Source organism: Girardinichthys multiradiatus, chromosome 24, assembly GCF_021462225.1.
Source record: "Girardinichthys multiradiatus isolate DD_20200921_A chromosome 24, DD_fGirMul_XY1, whole genome shotgun sequence".
NCBI classification, from domain to species: domain Eukaryota; kingdom Metazoa; phylum Chordata; class Actinopteri; order Cyprinodontiformes; family Goodeidae; genus Girardinichthys; species Girardinichthys multiradiatus.
This window is the reverse complement of record NC_061816.1, coordinates 5,937,390-5,963,863: the sequence shown is the minus strand read 5'-3', so window position 1 is coordinate 5,963,863 and position 26,474 is coordinate 5,937,390. Positions and strand designations below refer to the sequence as shown.

The 26,474-nt window shown below is 45.0% G+C and overlaps 1 protein-coding gene across 1 annotated transcript in view; it reads left to right on the top strand.

Moving 5' to 3' along the window:
• LOC124861172 overlaps positions 1–24,377 on the top strand; it is a 40,349-nt gene extending 15,972 nt beyond the window's left edge. The window contains exons 12-23 of the mRNA XM_047354698.1: positions 1,990–2,454; positions 8,219–8,647; positions 8,765–9,202; positions 11,809–12,246; positions 20,517–20,780; positions 20,889–21,143; positions 21,230–21,478; positions 21,588–21,845; positions 21,946–22,248; positions 22,335–22,604; positions 22,918–23,001; positions 23,542–24,377. Coding sequence (XP_047210654.1) covers positions 1,990–2,454; positions 8,219–8,647; positions 8,765–9,202; positions 11,809–12,246; positions 20,517–20,780; positions 20,889–21,143; positions 21,230–21,478; positions 21,588–21,845; positions 21,946–22,248; positions 22,335–22,604; positions 22,918–23,001; positions 23,542–23,608 — 3,520 coding nt within the window. The 3' untranslated portion in view covers positions 23,609–24,377. The remainder of the gene's footprint in view (positions 1–1,989; positions 2,455–8,218; positions 8,648–8,764; positions 9,203–11,808; positions 12,247–20,516; positions 20,781–20,888; positions 21,144–21,229; positions 21,479–21,587; positions 21,846–21,945; positions 22,249–22,334; positions 22,605–22,917; positions 23,002–23,541) is intronic.
• Positions 24,378–26,474: the final 2,097 nt, after the last annotated feature.

Below are 26,474 nucleotides of genomic sequence, written 5' to 3'. Positions count from 1 at the left end.
CCTGCACCTCGTCAGCTCCGAGCACTGGAGCCTTCTCCTATTCGCCCCATTGCTCAAGAGCCTGCTCCTAGCCTCAAGCTGCTGCTGCCTCAACCACTACTATGTAGTCACCCCTCAATTTCTGTTCCCAAGTTCTCTGATGAGGCCGTCCAGGTGGGCTTGCCTCTGCCTCAAGTTGTGTTCCCACGTTCTCCAACTAGGGGATCAAGGTGGACTGGCCTCTGTCTCAAGTTCCTCGTCTCCATCTCACATTCCTGTCTCCGAACTTTCCAATTAGGGCCAATATTTTAACCATCAGATGCTCACTGGTGAGCAACATCCCAGGAGGCTGCCCTGGTCTCTTGAATCCAGGCAAGGTTGTTGCCTGGATTTGTATGGTGAACCATATTATCTGAATCAATGAATCGCTCTTAGTCTGATCCCTCCTGAGGCCAATTTAACACTGGAGACCCTACCAAGAGCTCAAGCTCTGGATAACACAGCCCTCAGGATCATAGGGGCATATAAACCCTTCTATTATGTTAAGATGCCATCCATCCATCCAATAGCAGCCTAAGCAGAGAGACCCAAACTTCCCTCTCCCCAGCCACTTGGGCCAGCTTGTCTGGGGGAATCCCAAGGCGTTCCCAGGCCAGCCAAGAAACATAGTCCCTCCAGTGTGTACTGGGCCATCCTCTGGACCTCCTCCCTGTGGGACATGCCCAGAACACCTCACCAGGGAGGCTTGCAGGAGGCATCCTAACCAAATGCCCGGGCAACCTCAACTGGCTCCTCTCGACGCGGAGAAGCAGTGCTCTACTCCCTTAGAGCTTCTAAATATCTAAGGGAGAGCCAAGACCCCCTGTGGAGGAAACTCATTTCGGCTGCTTGTATCCGTGATCTCGTTCTTTCCGTCTTCACCCAAAGCTCATGACCATAGATGAGGGTAGGAACATACATTGACCGGAAAATCGAGAGCATCACTTTCTGACTCAGCTCTCTCTTCACCACAACAGACCGGTACAGTGCCCGCATCACTGCTGACGCAGCACCAAGCCGTCTAGCGATCTCCCACTCCATTTTTCCTCATTCGTGAACAAGACCCCAAGATACTTGAACTCTTCCCCCGACCTGGAGGAGGCACTCTACCCTTTTCCAAGTCCACAAAGCACGTGTAGACTGGTTGGGCGAACTCCCATGCACCCTCCAGGACCCTGCTGAGGGTGTAGAGCTGGTCCTGTGTTCCACGGCCAGGACGAAAACCACACTGTTCTTCCTGAATCCGAGGTTCGACTCTCCGAAGGACCCTCCTCTCCAGAACCCCCGAATAGACCTTACCAGGGAGGCTTAAGAGTGTGACTCCCCTATTGTTGGAACACACTCTACAGTACCCCTTTTTGAATAGGTGGACCACCACCCTGGTCTGCCTATCCAGTGGAACTGACCCCGATGTCCACACAATGCTGCATAGTCACATTAGCCAACACAACCCTACAACATCCAGAGCCTTAAGGAACTCTGGGCGTATCTCATCCACCCCCGGGGCCTTACCACCGAGGACCTTTTTAATGCCCTCGGTGACCTTAGCACCAGAGATTGGAGATCCCACCCCAAGATCCCCAGGCTCCACTTCCTCAGTGGAAGACCTGCCGGTACTCCACCCACTCCCGAAGTACTCCCGAGTTGAGGTCAACAGCACACCCTCCCCACTGTAAACAGTGTAGGTGGTGTCAGGTCTGACCAGCATCCTCCCCCACCATCGGAGCCAGCTAACCACCAGGTAGTGGTCCGTGGAAAGCTCCGCTCCTCTCTTCACTCGAGTGTGATTTATGCCACAGGATCAGTGTTTGTGTTGTGAGTCAGTAACAGCTGCTCTGATCAAACACATGTTCAACATGTAATTTCATCACATGCAGGACAGACATGTACAAGAGTTCATCAGTAGTGTGTTGTTGTTTTTTGTGCTGCTCAGATCAAATCATACTAAATGTTTCCTTCTTGTTGTTCCAGCTTGGATGACTGGGAAGAGCAGAGTTGTGATCCTGATGAACAAACCAGGTTCTTAGTGAATCTGTTCTGTGCAGCAACAGAGAGAGAGAAGCAGACTGGAGAGAACATGCTACAGCTGTTAATACCAATCTGCAGATTTGAAACATTTAGTTTTCAACAGAAAGAAATCGATGATGATGATGATGTGTCCATCAAATATCGCCTTGACTTCCTACTGGATCTGTACTCCCAGGTGAGCGACTGTGAGACTAAAACAGGTCTGAGTCTCCTTCCATCATTACAGTCAGTTTTCCAGTCAGCTCCTGCAGTCTGGACCATAAAGCTCTCAGAGAGAAAGACCTCCATCCACCTGGAAGTGCTGAAATTCCAATCAGAGAAGAAACCAGTGAAGCTGATGGACTGCTCACATGAAGAGAGTGAAGTGAGGAGTTTCCTACAGTGTCTACCTTATATCTCACAGCTCGGGTACAGTCCTTCTACTTCATTGTTTTAACTATTCAAGAACTTGTTAGTTCTCTAGTTAGTTCTCTAGTTAGTTTTCTACAGCTGCAGCAGCAGGCTGCGACTGGAAATTAACTTTAACTTTTCCACAAGTTAAACCAACTTTCACCTTGCATCCACAACAAACACCTCTGAAAGATAATGTTATCCTTTGCAGTAGAACTGAGCACAACCTAGTCAACATATCCCCTAATTCACAAACGTTCTGTGCAAAACTCAAAACAATTTCACAATAAAACGTCCTAGTTAACGGAGATCACAACTGTTCATTCTGTGTAACAGTGATTTGATGTCTGTCTTTTTAAGGCCCACTGAGGGACGCCATATGTTGGGGGTTATGATTATTGATTGATTAATCTTGATCAATAATTATAATTACAAATCATAATTTGACTAAATCAATTTCTTAACCAAAATCCTCATTTATGAATCGAGACCAGAGATGTTTCTGGTGTTGTAATTGCGGCTCAACGCCTTTGACAATTACAACCGTTAAATACTCAGTAATAATTAATAACTATTACCGGAGATGTCACTGTTTAATCGACCGTTTCTGACGAAACGTGTGGAACTTTACCTTATCTTGACTGACAAATCACTTTTGCACACAATGAACACAAAACGCTCTCTCTTTATCTATGTGAATATTTATTAATCTTCACCTACTCAACATGCAAAATTCTACATAACAAAGGTAACACATCTAACTAAGCAAAAATAAAGAACACAGCAGTGGGTGTTGAATCAACCAGCATTTATGGCAAAATTGAGAATATGACGGAAGAGGTGTGGGGGTGAATGGAGAGTGGGGGTGCAACTCCGATTGTACTCAGTGATGTCCTGATCATAAAACTTCCCCCAACTCCTGAGCACACAAAGAGTTATAAAGCTTTTGGCGGCAAGCTAGCGAGCAGTGAGAAAAATGGTTTCACCATGAGGTGATTTTAACAGTCCAGTCTTACCACACACCTGCGTTGACTCTCAGGTGGTAGAACACGCACAGAGCTAGGAACGCGGCGGCTCCAGATATCAAAATAACACATCAAAGTTTCAATAACAAGGTTACATGCACATATCGTTCAGAACACATGAGATCCTAACTAGCGATTCTGATCGCTTCTACAACCTCTGACCCTGCCCAGGCCTTCTACTAAAGAAATAAAAATAAAAGATGGGTTTTACTTGGTGAAGTTTCCTTCTGGGGCAGCGAGTGGGAGGGAAAGATGGGGGGTTGAAGCATTGTGCGCGTCCGCAGCTCAACTCCAGGAAAGCGATCAGTCCCCGTCCTTTGGCCTTCTTGACGAAAAGGAAAAATATAATTGGACCATCAAAGTCGACTTGGGATGAAAACACGGTGGCAGTTCATTCCTCGAACTCCGTGTTTTTAGTTACGTGTTAAACTCACGTCTTCGATCGGCAAAGTGAAATTTCTGGCCTTCCTAGTCCAGAAACCTCAGTTATGAATTGTTCGTTGTCCAACGAGAGAGAATGAATGAACTCTGAAAAGAGCTCTTCTCTTGAAGTGGCGCACTTCAGTCACTAGTCCGGTCCTAGCAGAAGGCGTATGTTCAAAGTGAACGCCTTCATATATAGCGTCCTGTGACGTCAGACTTGGGACGTCCAGTCATATCAGTCGCAGTGCTCGACGGGATATGTAGTAGCGGGCTGTCCTGGATACAAAATGGCCGATGCCATTGGAGAGGCACAGTGACGTCCAACAACGTGCAGATAGTCCAATACTCAGCAAACAAGTGGTCCAACAAACATACATAAACAGCATCACCATGGCAACATTATATCATACTGTGATATTTCTTCAGAGTTTAATTCACACATTGAGACTTTATTCACATGGAGTCATTTTTCAGTTACTTTATAAATTGATCCCATTTCAGAAGAAATCATTGTTCTCATTGCAGCTCATTATGGTTCTGATTCACTTCAGTTTCTTTATTATCAGCCTGCGATTATTATAGATCTATGATCACTTTGTTAGAATGAGGTCTGAATTATGTATTAAACCAAGACAGGTTAATAAATAAGTTATTTAATAGTTTATGTGCTTAAGTCACTGGCTCTGATGGCAAAAGAGATCTCACTCTCTACAACAAACTTACTAAACCTATGAAATATCTTGCTGCAAACACTGAAGGACCTAAGTTCCTCAAGAAGTACAGGCTGCTCTGTCCCTTCTTGTAGATGGTTTTACTGTTGCATCTCCAGTCTGGCCTCTTGTCCAGGTGAAAACTGTGTTTTTTATAATTCTCCACCAACTCCACTTCTTCTCATAGTGGATATAGTTTTTGACCAATTCCTGTTGGTTTTGAAATTTACGATGATTTCCTTTGTTTAGTTCACATTGAAGAAAAGATGGTTGTCCCCACTTAGTCCCTCTCTAAAACACCCCACGACTGCAGAGTCATCCAAGTATTTCTGCAAATGACAGGAGTCTGTCTTGTACTAGAAGTCTGATGTGTGCAGAGTGAAAAGGAATGATGTGAGTACAGTTCCCTGTGGTGCTCCAGTGCTGCTGATCAGCTGGTCAAACAGTGGTCTGTTCGTCAGGATAGTCTTTGACCTAGGCGATTGTCAAGACCTCCATCTGTGTCTTCTGGTGTTTCTGACAAAGCAAATCAGGCTAAATTGAGTTAAATTCACTGGAGAACTCAAATAACATGATCCTCACAGCACTCCCTTCTTTGTCTAGATAACAGGGCTCGAGGGACGGTGTCCTGCTGCTTTTAGATGTGCCTCTGCTTCACCACACCGGAGTTAAATAATTAGCAGGACTCTAGAGAACTAGATTGCATATTGAGGAGGTAATTCAGCCATTTGATTCAGGTGTGTTGGACCAGGGACACATCTAAATGTTGCACCAGCCCTCGAGGACTAGAGCTTGACCCCCATGGTCTAGATAAACCGTAGGTTTGTTTAAGCAGGTGCATGATGGCATCTTCAATTCCAACCCCACAGCGATAGGAAAACTACAGGGGCTTCTGATAGGATGGGCTTATTTGCTTACTCAGATGGGTCAACAGGAACCTCCATAGGACCTTCATGATATGGGATGTCAGGGCTACAGGTGTATAGTCATTGAGGACAGATGGGTGAGTTTTCTTTGGCACCTGAACAATGCAGAATGTCTTCCACAACATTGTAACCTTCTCTTATGCTAAGGTTGAAAAGGGGCTGCAGAATTCCTCAGAGCTGCTCCTTATAGGCCTTCAGGACTCTGGGCCTTACACCATTTGGACCTGCAGCCTTATTTTGGTTCAGTCTCTCCAGCTGACTCTTCACCTGACTTCTATAGAGACAGACAGAGGAAGGGGGAGGCAAAAGGAGCAACAGCCTCTTCTGATTTGGTTAAATAAAAACGTATGTAGAAGCAGAAGGGTACATGGCTGAGGTGGAAGATGAAACATTTGAGGTGTGACAGGAATGCTGGGGGTGAAATGAGGGTGTCTGTTTGGCTGCGGGCAGGAGAGAGGGATGCTGAGCTTGTTTCTGAACTGTACCTATTGAAGAATGTGTTCAGTTCATTGGCTCTGTCCAGGATTTAATTGATTTGATCCTCCTTCTGCTTGAAGCCTGTGATCTTCTTCATCCCTGACCACACATCTTGACATTGTTTCGCTGGAGCTTGACTCCAGCTTCTTCCTGTACACCTCCTTGATGTCTCTTATCTTGACTTTAAGATGCTTCTGTATACTCTTGAATAAATCCATGTCTCCCTCCCTGAAGGCTCTTTTTCTTCTTGTTAAACAGGTCCTTTAGGTAACTGGTATCCATGGTTTGTTACTGAGGAGGCACCTCACTGTTTTGATGAGGATGGTGTTATCCACACAGACGTTTATATTATCGGCCTCACACTGAGTCATGGCACTGATAGGTTATCCATGTGGCTGGCACAGTGCATCCCAGTCTGTATCCTCAAAACAACCTTGCTGGGCTTCTTTAGCATGCTGCGACCATCTTCTCAAAGTTCTCCTAATTACAGGTTGCCTAGGAACATGGGATTTAAACTCGGAGCAGAAAAATAAGATTGTGATCTGATTTGCTTAGAAGAGGCCTTGCTTACGATGTGTATGAGTGCTTGACATTCACATAAAACAAATCCAAAGTTTTGTTTTCTCTGGTAGAGCAGCTGACAAACTGTTGAAACATTGGAAGTGTAGCAGACAGTGAAGCAGAGTTAAAATCACCAGATATTTCCACCAACGCATTGGAGTGTTGTTTCTGTAGCTTAGCAACAGCTGAGTTGATGACATCACATGCAGTGTTAGCAACAGCTGCTGGTTTAACGTAAGCTATTGCCAAAATAACACTTATGAACTCTCTGGGTAGATAATAAGGATGGAAACAGTTCAATACCCGGGTTGGAGAGAAGACACTTTACAGTAACATGTCCTGAATTACACCATCTGTTTTTCACAAGTATTGCTAACCCACCTCCTTTGCGTTTGCCCCTCCTTTAAATCTCTGTCTGCTCGTATGGTCAGAAAGCAGAGAGAAGGTGGAGTCAGGGATATGGTCCTGCAGCTACAGTGCTGTGCAAAGGCTTTAGGCAGGTGTGAAAAAATGCTGTAAACAAAGAATGCTTTCAGAAATATAAATGATAATTGTTTTTTTTTATCAATTAACAAAATGCTAAGTGAGCGAACCCAAACATACAGCCAAAGTCATTAAGAACTATCTTCAGCGATAAGAAAAACAAGAATTACTGGAAGTGATGGTATGGCCCCCACAGAGCCCTGATCTCAACATCATCGAGTGTGTCTTGTATAACATGAAGAGACAAAAGGATGTGAGAAAGCCTACATCTACAGAAGATCTGTGGTTAGTTTTCCAAGATGTTTAGAACAACCTACCAGTCGAGTTCCTTCAAAAAATGTGTGCAAGTGTACCTGGAAGAATTGATGCTCTTTTGAAGGCAAAGGGTGGTCACACCAAATATTGATTTGATTTAGATTTCTCTTTTGTTCATTCACTGCATTTTTTCACATCTCCAAAAAACATTTGTACAGTACTGTATGTCTAAGTGAAACACTTAATACTGCATTCCCCATACTCTAGTCACATCCTAGTTAGGGCTTGGAGTTCATCCAACTTGTTTCCCAATGATCTTGCATTGCCCATCATAATCAAAGGAAGAGATGGTTTGAACTTCCTCCGTCTCTCTCTCCTCCTTTCTCCTGTTCTGCATCTGCAGCGCCGCCTTTTCAACTCATCTGAGATTTGGGGCTGTAGTTGCTCCCGGTTGTAAAAACACAGTGTTGCTATGGTAATGCATTATAACAAATATTCACAAGAAAAAGGAACAGTATCTAATACCAGAGTAAATCATCAATCATTCAAAACAAGCAGTTTTCATGCACAAAAATAACAGCTACTCCAACATGTTGCCAGCAATTCTAGACTATGAACTGGAATTTGATGGTTGGAGATTAAATGTGAATTATTACCACCACTACTGAACAGAAATATGAACATGACTGCATTCAACTTTTTATCTTAAACTTAAAACACCAGAGATGATAATAATTCAGAGATCCGATGTTCAGGATTAGTGTTTGTGTTGTGAACAGCTGCTCTGATCAAACATGTTTAACATGTAATTTCATCACTTACAGGACAGACCTGTACAAGACGGAGTCCAACGGTAGTGTGTGGTTGTATTTATGCAGCTCCGATCAAATCATCACTAAATGTTCTTTTCTTTTTGTTCCAGGTTTGTTCCAGAGAGCTCAGGTCTTCATAAACAAATCAGGTTCTTTGTGAACCTGTTCTGTGCAGCAGCAGAGAGAGACCAGCAGACAGGAGCGAAGATGCTGGAGATGTTAGCATCAGTCTGTAGATATCAAACATTCCCTTTAGATTATTGTGGTGAATATCAGAGTGACTTCCTGCTGGATCTGTACTCTCAGATGAAGGACTGTGAGACTAAAACAGGTCTGAGTCTCCTTCCATCATTACAGTCAGTTTTCCAGTCAGCTCCTGCAGTCTGGATCATAGACCTCTCAGAGAGAAAGACCTCCATCCTCCTGGAAGTGCTGAAACTCCAATCAGAGAAGAAACCAGTGAAGCTGATGGTCTGGTCACATGAAGAGAGTGAAGTGAGGAGTTTCCTACAGTGTCTGCCTTATATCTCACAGCTCAGGTATATTATCTATTTTTGTCATTTTTTGTTTTGTTGTAGACATGGTCAGTATTTCTCTGTGGGCAGAAAAAAAAAGAAAATCAAACACCAAATTGTCTCTTTTTATTGTATTTGCAGTTTTTTGTCTCAGGCATCAAATTGTTCAAAACAAACCAGGTTCTTAGTGACTCTGTTCTGTGCAGCAGCAGAGCGAGACCAGCAGACAGGAGCGAAGATGCTGGAGATGTTAGCATCAGTCTGTAGATTTTCGAGATCCTTTTTATTTGACATATCCAAGGCAGATCGACATCGGAGTGACTTCCTGCTGGATCTGTACTCCCAGATGAAGGACTGTGAGACTAAAACTGGTCTGAGTCTCCTTCCATCATTACAGTCAGTTTTCCAGTCAGCTCCTGAAGTCTGGACCATAAAGCTCTCAGAGAAAAAGACCTCCATCCTCCTGGAAGTGCTGAAACTCCAATCAGAGAAGAAACCAGTGAAGCTGATGGTCTGCTCACATGAAGAGAGTGAAGTGAGGAGTTTCCTACAGTGTCTACCTTATATCTCACAGCTCAGGTACAGTCCTTTTATTTTATGTACCTAAATGAACAAACAATGAGATAATATTTGACTCTAAATATTTATTGGATGTTTCACATATGTGTGTTGTGATTATGAATATGAAAATGAAAATATTATTCAATATTTAATATTAATACTTTAATATTTTATCAAATAATATTTCAGGCTGTTAAGGATGGTCCTTTGAATACCAGCCCAATAAAGCTGGTATTCATAAGACAAAATTGGTAATAGGACAAAATTGAAAGGGATAAGCGAAGCTCTGGCATTATTGAACAGCAAAACTCTGCATAAGCACAGAATTAATTTCCACAATTTTTTAAATACAAGAATTGACAAAAATAAGTCAACTCAAAGTCAAACATATTTCAATCAATAAACTCTTTACTATGCTAAAACAATCCAACTAAACTACCAAGCAGAATTAAAGAATAGGGGAGACTAATGGGCTATGTACAATATAAACAAGTTAATCAAAGATGATTGAAAATCCTGACCAAAAAGAGTGATGCAATATTACCATGTAATGTTTATGTTTGAGAACCAAGGATTATCAAGAAGAATCTGGAAGTGAAGTAAAGTTAGTCTTGAAACCAACTAAGGCAATAATCGGTATACCTTCAATCAACCATTCACAATGCAAGATCAGATTACACATTATTTTAATAAAATAACATTTTAAAGAATGATTTGCCGAATAAAACCAACTTTCTGGGTGACTAATTCCCAATGGTGTTTAATTAGCTGCCTTTATTTAGTAAAATAATATTTAAGGAAATATTATTTTGAACAAGAACCAAACCTTTTGGATAAATAAATGGGTCTTAATAGTGTTTAGTTATCCTGTCTAGTACAATAATATTTGAGGAAATATTATTAAGGAAATGTTAAAAAAATATTTATTGAAATATTTTGAATGAGGACCAACAATCTTTCTAGGTAAATGATCTGTAGCTGTTTAGTTAGTTATCAAGTTTAGTAAAATAATATTTAGAGAAATAATACTTCCTAGATTGGAAACTAACAACCTATCTGTGTAAATGATCTTCAGTTGACTCATAAAGTGGGCACATGTTCTTAGCCGTTAGCGGTTGAAGCTAACAAAAGAAGTGTATAGCTGGTTAGCAGAATCAAACACATACCTTAAAATACCACTAACAAAAGGGTTGAAATGCATAAGCGTGGACGGTGCGTTATGGCCGATCTTCTGTGTTTAAGAACCACCCTTAAAAGAAAGTTTGTCTTAACTTTAAAAAGACAACACAGAACACATCCTTAGCTGAGTGCTAGTCTGCTAGCACTTACTGTAGCTGAGTTTCTCAACACAAAACAAAACAAACGTCATTAAACGAACATTATTTAGATTATTTAACTCTAAATTAATCTTCTCAGCCCAAACACTACCTCTTACGTGAACCGTGCTGAGGCGGAGTCTTCCTGGGCGTTGAGGAAAACATCCACGTGCGGGTAAACAAAGGGTTAGCTCGCAGCTAACCTCCGTAGCTGTGGGAAAGGGCTTCTATCTGGCCCGGCCGAACCGTAGGACAAAGGCACGTTTGGCTCCTTGAGTGGCCGAGATGCGATGGGGTAGCTCCCGCTACCTGGCCGTGCAACGCGTTCCTGGCCTTCTTTTCCAGGCCGTGGGGGAAATCCACTTCGATTAGGGCTGCTTCTGGAGGCCTCAGAGGAAAAGCCAAGTCAAGCTTTTCTTATTACACCCTTTATATGAATGCATGCCATGGCTGGGTTAAAACATTACTGTAACCTTTACCTTTACTGTAATCTCCAGACTACATCTTCATCCACATAGAAGTCATTACACTCTATTCATTACAACCAGATCATTTATATACATGTATAATCAGGTTAATAAAGTAAGTTTTTCCTTATGATTAAACCTACATGAGGTCAACTAAAGCAGTAGCTCAACACTCATATTTGATTTTGTGTCCTGACTCTAAATCGATTCATGATTTGAATACATTCTCTTGTCAACAAGGATGAAGGTTCAGTGTTTCCAGTCCATCCCATCTAACTCCTCCCTCATGTTCTCAGTCCTCAGAGCAGCAACATGAACCATTACTGGCTGCTGGTCTAACTGGTCTTCATGAAGGTCTCTATGTGAACAAATGGTTCCCAGAGAACAATGAGGGAGAACATCCATGTTTTAATGAGAACTATTGAGCTGCAGCAGGTTGGAACCATGTGACAGTCTTCTGTGTGAAAGAATAATGAAATGATGTGAATAATAAGAGCTCTGTAGCTCAGTGACAACAACACAGCCATGTTAACAGCTCCTCACACACAGAGAAAAACATGCAGTTAAAGCTGATGTTGGTGGCTTGAATTTCTCTGCAATTAGAAAAATCTAAGGACAGCATTAGAAAAATCCCAAAGATGATAATAACTCAGAGAACTGATGCTCAGATCAGTGTTTGTGTTGTGAGTCAGTAACAGCTGCTCTGATTAAACATGTTTAACATGTAATTTTATCACATGCAGGACAGACATGAACAAGATGGAGTCCATCAGTAGTGTGTGGTTGTATTTATGCAGCTCAGATCAAATCATCACTAAATGTTTCCTTCTTGTTGTTCCAGGTTTTATCGTTGGAGGTCAGATCTTCATGAACTAACCAGGTTCTTAGTGAATCTGTTCTGTGCAGCAGCAGAAAGAGACCAGCAGACAGGAGAGAAGATGCTGGAGATGTTAGCATCAGTCTGTAGATATAAAACATTCCCTTTAGAGGAACAATACATGGATGATAAATATCAGAGTGACTTCCTGCTGGATCTGTTCTCCCAGATGAAGGACTGTGAGACTAAAACAGGTCTGAGTCTCCTTCCATCATTACAGTCAGTTTTCCAGTCAGCTCCTGCAGTCTGGATCATAAAGTTCTCAGAGAGAAAGACCTCCATCCTCCTGGAAGTGTTGAAACTCCAATCAGAGAAGAAACCAGTGAAGCTGATGGACTGGTCACATGAAGAGAGTGAAGTGAGGAGTTTCCTACAGTGTCTACCTTATATCTCACAGCTCAGGTACAGTCCTTCTACTTCACTGTTTTAACTATTCAACTTGTTAGTTCTGTCTTCAAGTCTTTAACATTCATAAACAGCATCACCATGGCAACATTTATTACATACTGTGATATTTCTTCAGTGTTATATTCACACATTGGGACTTTATTCACATGGAGTATCCATTTGTTTGCACTTCGTTCAAAAACAAAGCTCTCGTTATCTTTCTTGTTGACGCAGTGTGTGCAAAGTCTGAGACCAGCACTAAAATACTATTAGCAGAAAAACATTAAAGTGCATTACTTACAACATAACATGCATTACAACATTTACAAAATGTTTGAAACTTGTTGTCATAACGTCGTAGTTATTGCATTTTAGACCATCTCAAGGCCACAGTCCGTGGCACAGTTAATAGATGATTCAGTTTAATGTAACCTCAAGACTTTGTCTTGGTCAGAATAGTGAGATTGGTCCATCTGTGTATGCAGAAAAATATGTTCATGGTCAGTTTTTGTTGGAAGTGTCTGTACAGTTAGTAAGAAGATTCAGTATTTGCATGTTCGTCCTTTAGTCCCTCATGTCAAACCACTCACTGGTGTTTTCAGTCCACTGAACCATCAGGGTTTACCAGCACACATGCATCCTGGTGCTTTATCAAACTGGGCTTTTAGGTTATGGTGCAGCACAACAGGATAAACGAACGCATTTTAAAGAAAGAAATCTTCGTAAACAGATGCAAAACAAATGTCCCTTGTTATGTTGTAATACAGTAGGTTTGGCTATGAATAACTATTTTTCATAATGTACAGTTTCACTGACTCTGGATGAGGCAACAATCACAAAGGCAGAACGACAGGTGTAAGAGTTTATTTGTAATACAAGCTAATTGAGATTGAGCCCGGACTGGATCTGCCAAAGGGATCTGGACTGGCACTGAAGAGGGTAGGAGAGAGGTTATTGTTGTTCGGATGAAGTTATGGAAAGATGTGCAGAGAAGGGTTGAGGTCAGCTTACTGTTGGTGGTGGTTGATGGCTTGTTGGAGGAGGTTAGCCTTCCCCACAGAGGGTGAATTTGGCCGGAGGAGTGGCACAGAGATTAACAGTGCCGGGGTTCTCTTTGTGTGATCCTTGAGCAGCTGTGCTTAAGCTGAGCACGCAGTGTTGGAGGGTGGACAGGCAGGTGAACAATGGTGAAGTGTTTCCACGAGGTGATCTCAAAGCTGCTGGACTGAAGGTTGGATTGGAAGGGAGACTAACGGGTGGAGCAGCAGGGAGTTGTCCAGCACTCTCCAGAGCATGACACGTAGGAAAGGAGTTTGGAAATCTGTCACAGGGTGATCAGATCTCCAAAGCAGGACAAGAAACTCAATTAGAGCAGGTTTAAAGAAAAAGAAGAGAACTGCAGAACACAATCAGGTTACCATGCTGGCAGAAGCAACATGTTGACGCCTCCCTCCAGGTTCCAGCTCCTTATGAAGCCCCGATGATTGGGCTCAGATGAGAAACACCTGTTGCAGCTGCACCTGTCAGTCACACCCTGCAGGAGAGGGAAAACACAGCACAAACACAAAACCAGCACACAGCCACTGTGGGAATGAACCATTAATGGTTGCCAAAGGCAATTATTCACAATGTAAGTAATTTTAATTAAAATTAGTAAGTTAGGTCTCCAGCTGTGTGTCAGTAATTAATAGTTATTTATTATTTTATGAATACCTGCCTGGTAAGGTGTGGTATTATAGAACAATAGATTTAGGAGTGAATTTGTGCACTGGTGTTCGCAAACAGTAAGCCTTGCACAGAAAATACTTGAACTACCAATTGATTCTTAATGTGCCCTGCGATGGACTGGCGACTTGTCTAGGGTGTACCCCACCTCCTGCTCATAGACTGCTGGAGATAGGCACCAGCTTCCCCGCGACCCACTATGGAAGAAGCGGTAGGAAATGACTGACTGATTCTTAATGTTGTGTTAACAAGAGTGACTAGAATAATATTAAGGACCAAAATGGCTGTAGCGGGTATAACCAAAATATACCCAAGAAGCCCGAAGGAGAGACGCGAGGCTATCCCCCGGTGGGCCCACCACCTGCAAGGGGGAACCGTGAGGGACAGGTGCAAAGAGGATTGGGTGGCGGACGAAGGTGGAGACCTTGGCGGCCCGATCCCCGGATGCGTAGGCTTGCTCTAGGTCGTGGAATGTCACCTCACTGGGGGGAAAGGAGCCTGAGCTCTGGGAGGTTGAGAGATATTGACTAGAAATAGTTGGGCTCACCTCCACGCACCGCGTGGGCTCTGGAACCCATCTCCTCGAGAGGGGCTGGAATCTCTTCTACGCTGGAGTGGCCCACAGGGAGAGCCGGCGGGCTGGGGTGGGTTTGCTTGTTGCCCCCCAGCTCAGCTGTCTCGTGTTGGGGTTTACCCCAGTGGTTGAGAGGGTCGCATCCCTGTGCCTTCGGGTTGGGGACAGGTCTCTGACTGTTGTTTCGGCCTACAGGCCGGGCGGTAGTGCGGAGTACCCGGCCTTCTTGGCACTTGGCAACAGGACACCCTAGGTAGGAGGTCGATGATTGATTTTGTTGTCGTATTGTCAGACTTTCGGCCGCATGTTTTGGACACTCGGGTGAAGAGATGGGCTGAGCTGTCCACTGATCACCACCTGGTGGTGAGTTGGATTCGCTGGAAGAGGAGAAAGCTGGACAGGGAAGCCCAAGCGCATAGTGAAGGTCTGCTGGGAACGTCTGGCAGAGCCCTCGGCCAGGGAGGTATTCAACTCCAACCCCCGGGAGAGCTTTGACCAGATTCCGGGGGATGTTGGAGACACAGAGTCCGAGTGGACCATGTTCTCTGCATTTATTGTCGATGCTGCTGCCCGTAGCTGCGGCCGTAAGGTCTGCAGTGCCTGTCGCGGCGGTACCCTGAACCCGGGCCTGGGAAGAGTGTGGTGAGGCCATGGAGAGGGACTACCAGTTTGCGTCGAAGCGATGCTGATAAACCATCTGGCCGCCTCAGGAGGGGAAGCAGTGTTTCACCAACACTGTTTACAGTGGGGGTGGGAGGCTGCTGACCTCGACTGGGGACATTATTGGGCAGTGGAAGGAGTACTTCGAGGATCTCCTCAATCTGCCATCACGCATTCCCTGGTGGAAACAGAGGCTGGGGACTCGAGGTTAGACTCTTTCATCACCCAGGCTGAAGTCACCAAGGTCATTAAAAAGGTCCATGGTAGCAGGGCTTCGGGGGTGAATGAGATCCGCCCTGAGAACCTCAAGTCTCTGGATGTTGTAGGGCTGTCATGGTTGACACGCCTCTTCAACATTGCGTGGCGGTCGGGGACGGTGCCTCTGCACTGGCAGACTGGGGTGGTGGTCCCCCTTCATAAGATGTGTTCCAACTACACTCTTCAGCCTCCCTGGTAAGGCCTACGCCAGTGTATTGGAGAAGAGAGTCCAGCCAATAGTCAAACCTCGGCTTCAGGAGCAGCAGTGGGGTTTTTGTCCCGGCCGTGGAACACTGGACCAGCTCTATACCCTCTACAGGGTACTCAAGGGTTCATGGGAGTTTGCCCAACCAGTCCACAAGTGTTGACCTGGAGAAGGCATTCGACTGTGTCCCTTGTGGTGCCCTATGGGGAGTGCTTCAGGAGTATGGAATCGGGGCCCTTTAGTAGGAGCCATCCGGTCTCTGTACAAGTGGAGCAGGAGTTTGGTCCGCATTGCCGGCACTAAGTCGGACCTGTTCCCGGTGCACGTTGGACTCCGGCAGGGCTGCCCTTTGTCACCGGTCCTGTTCATAACTTTTATGGACAGGATTTCTAGGGCCGGAGAGGGTCTGGTTTGGGGACCAGTGGATTTTGTCTCTTCTTTTTGCAGATGACGTGGTCTTGCTGGCCCCCTCTAGCCAAGACCTACAGCATGCGCTGGGGCGGTTTGCAGCCGAGTGTGAAGCGGCTGGGATGAAGATCAGCTCCTCCAAGTCCGAGGCCACAGTTCTCGACCGGAAAAGGGTGGGTTGTCCTCTTCAGGTTGGAGGGGAGTTCCTGCCTCAAGTGGAGGAGTTCAAGTATCTCGGGGTCTTGTTCTTGAGTGAGGGAAGTATGGAGCAGGAGATCGACAAATGGATCAGTGCAGCTGCCGCAGTAATGGGGGCACTGTGGCGGTCCGTTGTAGTGAAGAGAGAGCTGAGCTGAAATGCGAAGCTCTCTATTTACTGGTCGGTCTACGTTCCTACCCTCACCTATGGCCATGAACTTTGGGTCATGACCGAAAGAACGAGATCCCAGATACAAGCGGCTGAAATGAGCTTCCTACTTTGGGTGGCCGGGCACTCCCTTAGAGATAGGGCGAGGAGCTCGGACATCTGGGAGGAGCTCGGAGTAGAGCTGCTGCTCCTTCACATTGAGAGGAGTCAGTTGAGGTGACTCAGGCATCTGCTTCGGGTGACTCAGGCATCTGCTTCGGATGCCTGCTGGACACCTCCCCAGGGAGGTGTTCCAGGCACGTCCCACCTAGAGGAGGCCGAGGGGACAGCCCAGGACACGCTGGAGGGACTATGTCTCTTGGCTGGCCCGGAAACGCCTTGGGCTTCCCCTGGAGTAGCTGGAGGAGGTGTCTGGGGAGAGGGACGTCTGGGCGTCTCTGCTGAGTCTGCTGCCCCTGCGACCTGGTCCCGGATAAAGCGGGAAACGAAACGAGAATCATAAACGATGCATGAAGGCTTTAAGAAAAGAAAAGGGAATAGCTTTCTAAATTACACGCAGGTAGGGGGAGCTGTATTTAATAACATCTTAAACTAGCTTATCACACATAAAATCCGATGTTCAGACGCACAAACATTTCCCTCAAATCACACCAAACAATACCACCATGAAACTGCCATGATCTGGTGTTTGAGCTTGAGTTTCCCTTAGGGATCTGTTTCCTCCTTTATGTTCTTCAGTTACTGTTATTTCAGTTTATTCACATTATTCCAGATCATGTTTTATTCTTACATTTAGATATTTATGTTCTTTAGCCCATCCCATTGTTTACTTATTCTTCTTATTCCTGTATATTTAATAATGTTAGATTCCCTGCTCATCTGTGTAAATCAGGTTCCCTCCTTTAGTTATTCTGCATTCCTTCTCTCTCATCAGCTGCTCCTGTTTTCTACTGACTAGCTATCTTGATCACTGGTCCATTCTCCTCCCTACCTCAGTATATGCTATGGTTTTCATTTCACGTCACTGGATTGTACTGTTTGCAACCCTATTTCATATCTGATGTCCTGTCCGTTTTCCATGTCCTGTCTGTAACCTTTCAGTTTTCAGAATGTTGACCCTGTGGCTTTGAAGCTCCTGATCTGCAACGTTGGTCCTGTTACACCTCCGCTCCAAATCATCAGATCACACACAGATCGATCCAGTCTAAAGGAGGACCAAGCGAACACTCGAGCCTCAGATCCGTACCGGTTTATCCATCAGACATAGGACAAATCCAGGGCCTTATATGAAGAAGATGTGTAGACCATGCCTTCTCCACTGCTGCTGGAGGAAATCCAGCAGACCTTTCAGGGTTCCAGGCTGGCAATTCCCCTGCCAGGAACACCTCCTCTCCACCTTTGCGAGGTAGACCGTCAGTTCACCGCCAATGACACTAGCATTCCCATCTGAGTCAGCACAGTTCCCTGCCTCGGTCACAGACTTCTCTGTCTCCATCACCTGCTTCGACATCTCTTGCTGCTTCCTCCTCTGCTCAGCGCAGAGGGCACCGTCATCTAGTTACTTCTAGCTCCTACTAGTTTAAGATGTCTGACTAACAGACCTGCTCTTTCCTCTGAAGATCCAAATGCAGTTTCCACCCTGATTTCCGAGGGGCAGGTTGAGCTCTGTTCTAGCCTCTGGGGGTCCATATGACCGCTCCACACTGCCTGCTGCTTTACCTCCTGTTTCTTTCTCTTCCTGCCGAAAGTGATGCTGTCATCGAGACAATGTCCGTCTCTGTTCCAGAGGACCAGACCAACGCCTCCTCACCTCTCCCATGGGGTTTGATCAGTACCTTCTCCCAGCGTCTCCAACATGCTTTTGGCTTCCAAGCAAGCTCTCAGCTCACCACTCAGTGTCTCCAAGCCCCGGACACTCTTAGCTTAGTAGCTTAGTGGTGCTTAGTGCTGCTGAAAACGCTGCTCCCTGTCTCTAGAACACATCAGCAGGTCTTTGTGGGTTCAGGATTTTTTCATATTTTGCAGCCCAATCTTCATCATCACAATCGTCATCCTCACAGTCATCTGCATCTCCTGATCATCCATCTACACTACAATGTCTGGCCTCACCACCATCATCTACAGTCCTGGCTGAGTTGCTTTTATCTTCATCATCATCTGCACTTCTACCATCATCCGCTTCAGCTCTCGCCACTGAGGGTCAGCTCAACGTTTCAACCTGTGCTCATCCCACTGAGGGTCAGCGCAACGCGTAACCCTCATCTCACGCCACCGAGGGACAGCACAACGCCTCTGCTCATGCCATTGAGGTTCAGCCCGATGTCTCAGCTTCTGCCTCTGAGGGTCAGCTCGACGTCCCAGCTTCTGCCTCAGAGGGTCAGCTATCATCACCATATTCTCCTGCTCTTGATCCAGAAAGGTTCAAGAGAGAATCGCCTCTGTCTCGATAACAACTCCACTGCAGACATTCTGAGGTTTCTGATGCTCCCCATGGCTCCTCCAAGGTTCCCAGCACCCTTCTCCAGTGCCACGTTGAGGGTTCCAGCGATTCCTGCACTGCTCTTCAGGGTCTTGCCACGGATTCTCCCAGTACTTCCTAGAGTTTCACTGTGGGTTCAAGTTTCCCAAGCTTCTAGGTGGGCTCTGGTTCTTGCCCTCCTAACGAGGCCCCTTCCGCCAGGCCTGGAGCCACGACATGAGGCAGGTAAACAACAGTAAGATCCAGTGGTGAAAACAGAAAACCAAAAAGAATAAATACTGTGGAAGGTTGGAGAATGGACAAATGAACCAGGGGAACCAATCAGGAGGAATATGAGGCAGCTGGTGACAAGGAATGCAGAGCAACTATTCCCTATTTTTGCTGTCCAGTTTTCTTTTTTTAGAAAGTGCCATCTGTTCCTTATCTTTCCATTTTTCTGTCCCACCCGTCTTGTTCAACTCTCTCTAGCGTTGTTGTGTGTCTTTCTGCCTTTCTCTGGCGAAGTCAATTCTCTCCCTTTCTACGTCTCACTTGTCTTTTTCTCTACTTTATATGACGCGTCTATTTGTAACTCCTCAACTTTCTCCTTTTGTTTCTCTCGTCCGTTCATGTCTCACTTGGCTTCCTTCTCATCTGACTTCTTTGCACTTGCCATAAGCTCAGAGAGCGTAGCGGAAAGGTGAAGCTCCCAATTTACTGGTTGACTACGTTCCTACCCTCGCCTATGGGCATGAACTTTAGGTCATGACCAAAAGAACGAGATCCCAGATACAAGCGGCTGAAATGGGCTTCCACCGCAGGGTGGTTCCAGGCAATCCCTTAGAGATAAGGTGAGGAGCTCAGACACCTGGGAGGAGCTTGGAGTAGAGCTGCTGCTCCTTCACATTGAGAGGAGTCAGTTGAGGTGGCTCAGGCATCTGCTTCGGATGCCTGCTGGACACCTCCCCTCCAGGCACGTCCCACCGGGAGGAGGACGAGCGGAACGCCCAGGACACCTGGACGGACTATGTCCTCCTGCTGACCTGGGAACACCTCGGGCTTCCTCCAGAGGAGCTGGAAGAGGTGTTGGGGATGGGGAAGTTTGGGCATCTCTGCTTAGTCTGCTGCCCCCACGACCATATCCTGGATTTAGCGGAAGACGATAAATTCGAGATATTTACTGATGAGAAAAATGAGCAAGAAACCAGACTAACAAAAGCAAGGACATCTGGATAACTCTATGCGTTACATTAACGCTCAGCTTGGACTCCTGCTTTACTTGCACTGCTTTACTTGCACACTGATCATCTGCACTGTTGTATTGCTCTTGCATCTTATACTGCTCTATACTTACTCTCACTCACTTAAAACTGTGCACATATATTTATATTATATTGTAGATATGTTTATACTGTTTAATTTGTACTGTATTGCACCGACTACGCCAAAACAAATTCCTTGTATGTCCAAAAACGTACTTGGCAATAAAGCTTTTCTGATTCTGATTCTGATTCTGATAAGATTGGTGATTTGCTGTGACTAATATAGTAATCGCCTGGATGGCCGTGAGGGTTTTAAAATATTTTTTTTTCGTCTTTGTCTCATCTTTCCTGGTTTCTCTGTGTTTCAGTTGTGATCCAGGGTTCTTCCAGAGTGTTTGTTCGTCACTATCAGTGAAATCCAGAGAGGAGGTCCAGCAGCTGATGTCTCTGCTGCAGCTCCTGAACTTCAACCTGCTGCTAACAGGAGAGTTGAACTGGGAAAACTGCAGCTCTGTGGGCAGAGTTCTCCAACTGTGTGGATCTAAAGTGGATCTGATCCTCACCGCCAGCAAGATGTCTGTTAGAGGAGCCTCCATCCTCTTTAGATCTACAACACAGCTCCACAGTCTGAGGCAGGAAGCTGGAGAACATCTCTTCTTCTTCTAACACCACTTATCATCCGTCATGTTGAACCATCAGTTCTTGATGTCCATCATCTCTGTTCTTCTGTCTGATTTCAGACTTTCCAACAACGTGGCCTTGTTCTTGTCTCAGTGGGCAAGAAGAAGCAGAGTGTCCTGTCCTCTGGTTGTTGAAGAGCTTTCTGTGGTGTCCACCAAAGCTCCACCATCACAGAGAGTCTTGTTGAAGGTTGGCAGCAGTTTGGCGTCTCTGCTGAGGTTCTGGACAGTTGGACGGTTAGACCTGACTGAGTCCGGCCTCCCTGCTCAGAGTCTCCTCAGTCTGCTGCTTCATGATGCTCCTCTCACAGTCAGGTAAATGTCTTCCTCATCTCCATCAGCTGAACTAAACACAGATACCTTCAGAAACACAGTAAGGATTTTATCTGTGGACTCTGCAGACTGAGTGAAGAGAGTCTCCAGCAGCTTCTGGTCCTCCTCCATGAGGTCCAGGATCAGGACCTGACGTTGTCCTTCTTGAATAAGTTTGGTGGAGACCTGAGCTCCTGCCAGTTGAACTGGGAGCTTCTTCACTATCTGCTGCAGCAGCCGTCAGCTCAGACCATCACTGTGAACCTGAAGAAGAACCGCTTCTTACAGGAGAGAGCTACACAGCTGCTGCCCTTTCTGCACAGGATGGTGCTTCAGAGGTGGAGGTTTTGTCTTCTTCTAATAAATAGTTAGTCTGATCTTCGTCCAGCAGCTTCTGGTTCCTCTAACTAAACTAAGAGTTGCTGTGGATCCTCTGTCTGCTTTCAGGCCCAGTCCCAGCTTTGTGAGGACTTCCATCAGAGAGATCTACAGAGGTCACAGCAGTCACATGATACTCTGTCTGCTGAGGTCATTGGATCATGTGATCAACCTGAGCTGCACAGAGATGGACTCAGAAGACTGTGCTGCTCTGATCTTCATCCTCAGACACAGTGATGGAGTTAGACTGAAGCTGCTGTGGAGCTCCATCCCAGCAGAGGGAATACAGTCCATCCTCCGTATGCTGCACACAGTTTCTGATCTCAGGTCAGATATTAGCGCCTGTTCCTCAGGGCTACCTACCATAACAAACCGTTCCCTCCTGAACTTTAACTGGATGGTTTTCTATCTTCTCTGTTCCCACCAGTGTGGACAGGAACCAGCTGCTGAGCTTCATCCACTGCTGCGCTGCCTCTGACAGCCAGCAGGAGGCAGCATCATCCCTGCTGAGGACTCTGCAGCACAGCTTGGACCTGTCCTGCTCCTCCTTCGTGGAGCTACCAGAGGAGGACCAGGCTGATCCTCTGAGAGTGACGGCTGCTGACTGCAGGGCCGTCTCCACCATCCTGAGACACAGCAGCAGGGACACACAGCTCCACCTGAGAGACTGTGAGGTGGAGGACAGCGGGCTGGACCTGCTGTTTCCGGTCCTGGACAGGGTCCGTTTCAGGTGAGGAAGAGCGCTGATGAAGCTGAAGCAGGGAGAAGCTTGTTCACATTCATGTTGATGTTCTTTGCTCTGTTCCTCCTGTTTAGAGTCAGTAAGACGGTTCTGGTCCAGCTGCTGACCCTGCTTGCTGTGGACAGCGAGACGGACACAGTGAGACGGGCCGTGTCTCTGTTTAGAGCCCTGGGAGAAGAACTGGATCTGAGTCACATCACACTGGATCAGAGGCTCTGTGGAGCTCTGGTTCTGATGCTGGACAACTCTGAAGGTCTAACAGAACTGGACCTCAGTCACTGCCAGCTGACGGACCAGCTGCTGCTCCAACTCATCACACATCTGCACAAAGTCCAAGTCCTGGAGTAAGTGTCCCAAACTGTCCCCTCTGTGGGAGACAAACACAAACATTCCCTCAGTTCTGATCCAAACAAAGTGGAGCAGCTGATCCACAGAGTGAGATATCAGCCAAACAGGCTTCAATGAGCCGTGATGCTCCATCCAGATCCAGGAGAGACTCCTGTCCCTGTCAGTGTCTGTATGATGAGGACACTTGTGTCTGTCCAGCAGGACCTCTGGAACCTGCTGCTCTCCTCTGTGGTTCTGATTGATTGATGGATCATGAACATGTTCCCAGTAGAACCTAACATAATGCAGAGTGTTGTGTTTGTGTTCCAGTCTGAGTCACAATAAGATCACTGATGCTTCCACTGATCAGCTACTCCACCTGGTCTCCATCAACCCCTCCATTGGTTCTGTGAGGTGAGCAAACATTCATTAGTTCATGTGAAAAATATTTATTTGTTATTTTATCTCTAAAATATTTAGATACAAACGTTGCTTCTCTTCTTCCAGGAGGGAAAACATAAATTAAATGATGCTTAGTGACCTTGAAGGGTCCAAACCCTCTTTAGCACATCAGAAAAAAACATTGACTTCCATCTGAACAAAGATTGAAAAGTGAGAAGACATCTAAAAGTGGTTGAGTTTTATTAAAGAACTTACCAAGCCTGACTATCAACATCTTGTTTAGACTAAATGTGGTTCTAGAGGCCAAAGATCTCCAATTTAAATCCATGTTTCTTGGCTACCTGAAGACAAAGACTGGCCACCCTTACATTTGCCTTCAGGGCTCAGTCATTCTCAACTAGCAGCAATATTTATTTTAGTATTGTGCAAAAATACAAGCTCAGATTGAAACGATAAACGTGTGTCCAGTTTCAGTGATTGTGGAGATAGAATTGGAGACACTGGTGCTACAAACGTCTTTCACATCTGCTCTCTGCTTTGCTCTGTTTCTAGACTCTCCAACAACAACATCCTCAACAGAACTCCTTATAAGGTCAACAGGAAGTTTGAGATCTGGTGAAGCAGCTGTCAGCAGCTGGTCATGTGACCAACAGGAAGTCCCTGTCTCCTGGTCTCATCAAAGACTGTCTCCTCAGGGTCATCAGATGGACATATTGGCTGCTAACACTGTGAAGTGGTCAGCAGTGGTCAGATCTGTTCTTCTTCTGGTTTCCATGATTCAGTCCAGACGTCTCAGAGGAACCATGCAGGAACTGAACACTATGAAGGAAAACCAGTTTGGTAGTTTGAGATGGGAAACATGGGAATCAATTTCCTGTCATTTTCTTGCCATTTTCTCCGGTGCTTCTTCCTTTTGTTTAGATTAAGATGTTTTGAAATGTTCCTCAAATAACGTAAATTGCAGAGAAACTTTAGCTACTATCACATCCATTAGAGGCTTTGTTGAAACCAATTTAACCAGTTCAAAGCTGGATGTTCCACAAACACATTGATCTTAGAGCAGTTTTCTGTCGCGTCCATCATTTTATCTGGAGAAAAGATCTGCTTTGGATTTGTTTTTGTCTCAAATGTTTTGTGAAGACACAAGTGAGGATGTTTTTATTTAACGTTTACAGGTGGTCCTAAATGTCTAGATGAGGTTTTACATCAGGTAGTCATTTGTTTTATTTTTTTTGTTACAGTTTGTCATGAATAGAAACATCATGTTAATATAAAGATGTTTTCAGCACTGCAACTACGTTTCAAATTAGCAAACTGTCCAAATCACAGTTAGGTCAAAGGCAAAAATTTATTAAAGTTTAAATAAAAGAATAAAATGTAAGAAACTATAATGTGTTTTTCATTTGTAGCTTTTAGGCAATTTCAAATAACTGCAGTATTTATTATCTTTCTGGTGTTTTATTTTTGAAAGAATGCCCAGGAAGCATAAATATGATATATTTTTGCTAGCTTTAAATTAGTTGTAGTTACCACTTGTAGCCACCAGAGGGAATAAACCTGCTATTCTAAATGATGAGAGTGTGTAGCCTGTAGCTAACTGGTTTCCAGCTGGTTTTCCACTTCAGATCAGCGAGTTAACTGGTTCCCAATCAGATAAATCAAGATACTTCATTAAACTTCATTATTTAACTAATCTAAAAGATTGGGGTGCGTAATTAACGTCTGTGGCCACAGGAGGGCAGTATAGAACATTAAAATTAAAATGTTTTTTTATGGTTTACGCAGTAATGTTAGATTATTAACAGATTTTAATTAACTACTTAGTTACATTTATTCCCTATGGGGCAGTGTCCTGTTCTCAGCAGACTGAGGTTTATTGCTAAAAATATTTATGTTTATAGTTTTTTAGACCCTGATTCTCACAATAAGTGTTTTTTGCTTGGATGATTTCTACTAAAGTTAAGTTTAATGCTTTTATTTGTTTATTATCTTACTTTAAAGTGGAGTATCAGAAAATATATTTTATTTCTATTCACCTGCTGCGCACCTTATAGTATTTATGACTGCGTTAATTAGAAAACTCCCTCTAAAAAAATCTATTTTGCAGTTTTCTGACATTAAGCCAAAATAAATTTATTAAAATGAAAATCCAAGTTTTCTTTGAACAGATAGAAAGTTCAGGTAAATGTAACTGGAGCCCCTCCTACTTCCTGTTTGCCAGTCTGGATGGAGCACATGGAGCAAACATCTGGGTAATTGCACCGTGACATCAACCAAAGTGGCTGGAGAAGAAAGTTTAGAAGTACTAATATTAGTCATTTGTGCATAGCTATAAAATCCACATTATGTGTCAGTTAGCATGCTAACACTCAGCAAACAAATTAGAAATTAGTCCAAAGCTGAAGAACCTTCTGGATTTATGGAGTTTCCCAAGTTCTTTAAGAAGATTTAGAAGCATTTTCTGAAAACTGCAAAACTACAAACAGGATATCTTTATCAGTTTTGGTCTCCTTCCTGAAGTATTGAAGCTTTCAGCCACCTACTGACTCAGTGAGACCACTATGGCCTTAATGAAGTTAGTCTCTGACTGACATTGCTCAATGAAGTGTTTTAACAGATTTTCATGTGACCTGATTTTCTCTTTTTGAACTAAACTAAATTATGTTTCCTACAGTCTCACATCAGAGTATTATTGCTTTAGTTGATGGTTTTTATAAGTAACAGTTAATAGTTCTGATACATTCCATCTACAAAGGATTCCTGCACAATCTGGAAAAGTCTTTTTTTCTTTCGTATGTAATAAGTTGAATCCATCCATCTACTTTTTGAATATGTGCCCAAATGTATTGTCATCTTTTATAGTTATACCTTAAAAATATGCTTAAAAAGGACTGAAAGCTGTGGAAAGTTTTGTCCCTTTAACATCAAAAATGTACTCGTACTCGTACTCGTCATCTTCCGCTTATCCGGGACCGGGTCGCGGGGGCAGCAGACTCAGCAGAGAGGCCCAGACGTCCCTCTCTCCAGACACCTCCTCCAGCTCCTCCAGGGGGAGCCCAAGGCGTTCCCAGGCCAGCCGAGAGACATAGTCCCTCCAGCGTGTCCTGGGCCTTCTCCCGGTGGGACGTGCCTGGAACACCTCCCGAGGAAGGCGTCCAGGAGGCATCCGGTATAGATGCCCGAGCCACCTCAACTGGCTCCTCTCGATGTGGAGGAGCAGTGGCTCTACTCCAAGCCCCTCCCGGATGGCCGAGCTCCTCACCCTATCTCTAAGGGAGTGCCCGGCCACCCTACGGAGGAAACTCATTTCAGCCGCTTGTATCCGGGATCTCGTTCTTTCGGTCATGACCCAAAGTTCATGGCCATAGGTGAGGGTAGGAACGTAGACCGACCAGTAAATTGAGAGCTTTGCTTTTCGGCTCAGCTCTCTCTTCACCACAACGGACCGGCACAGCGCCCCCATTACTGCGGCAGCCGCACCGATC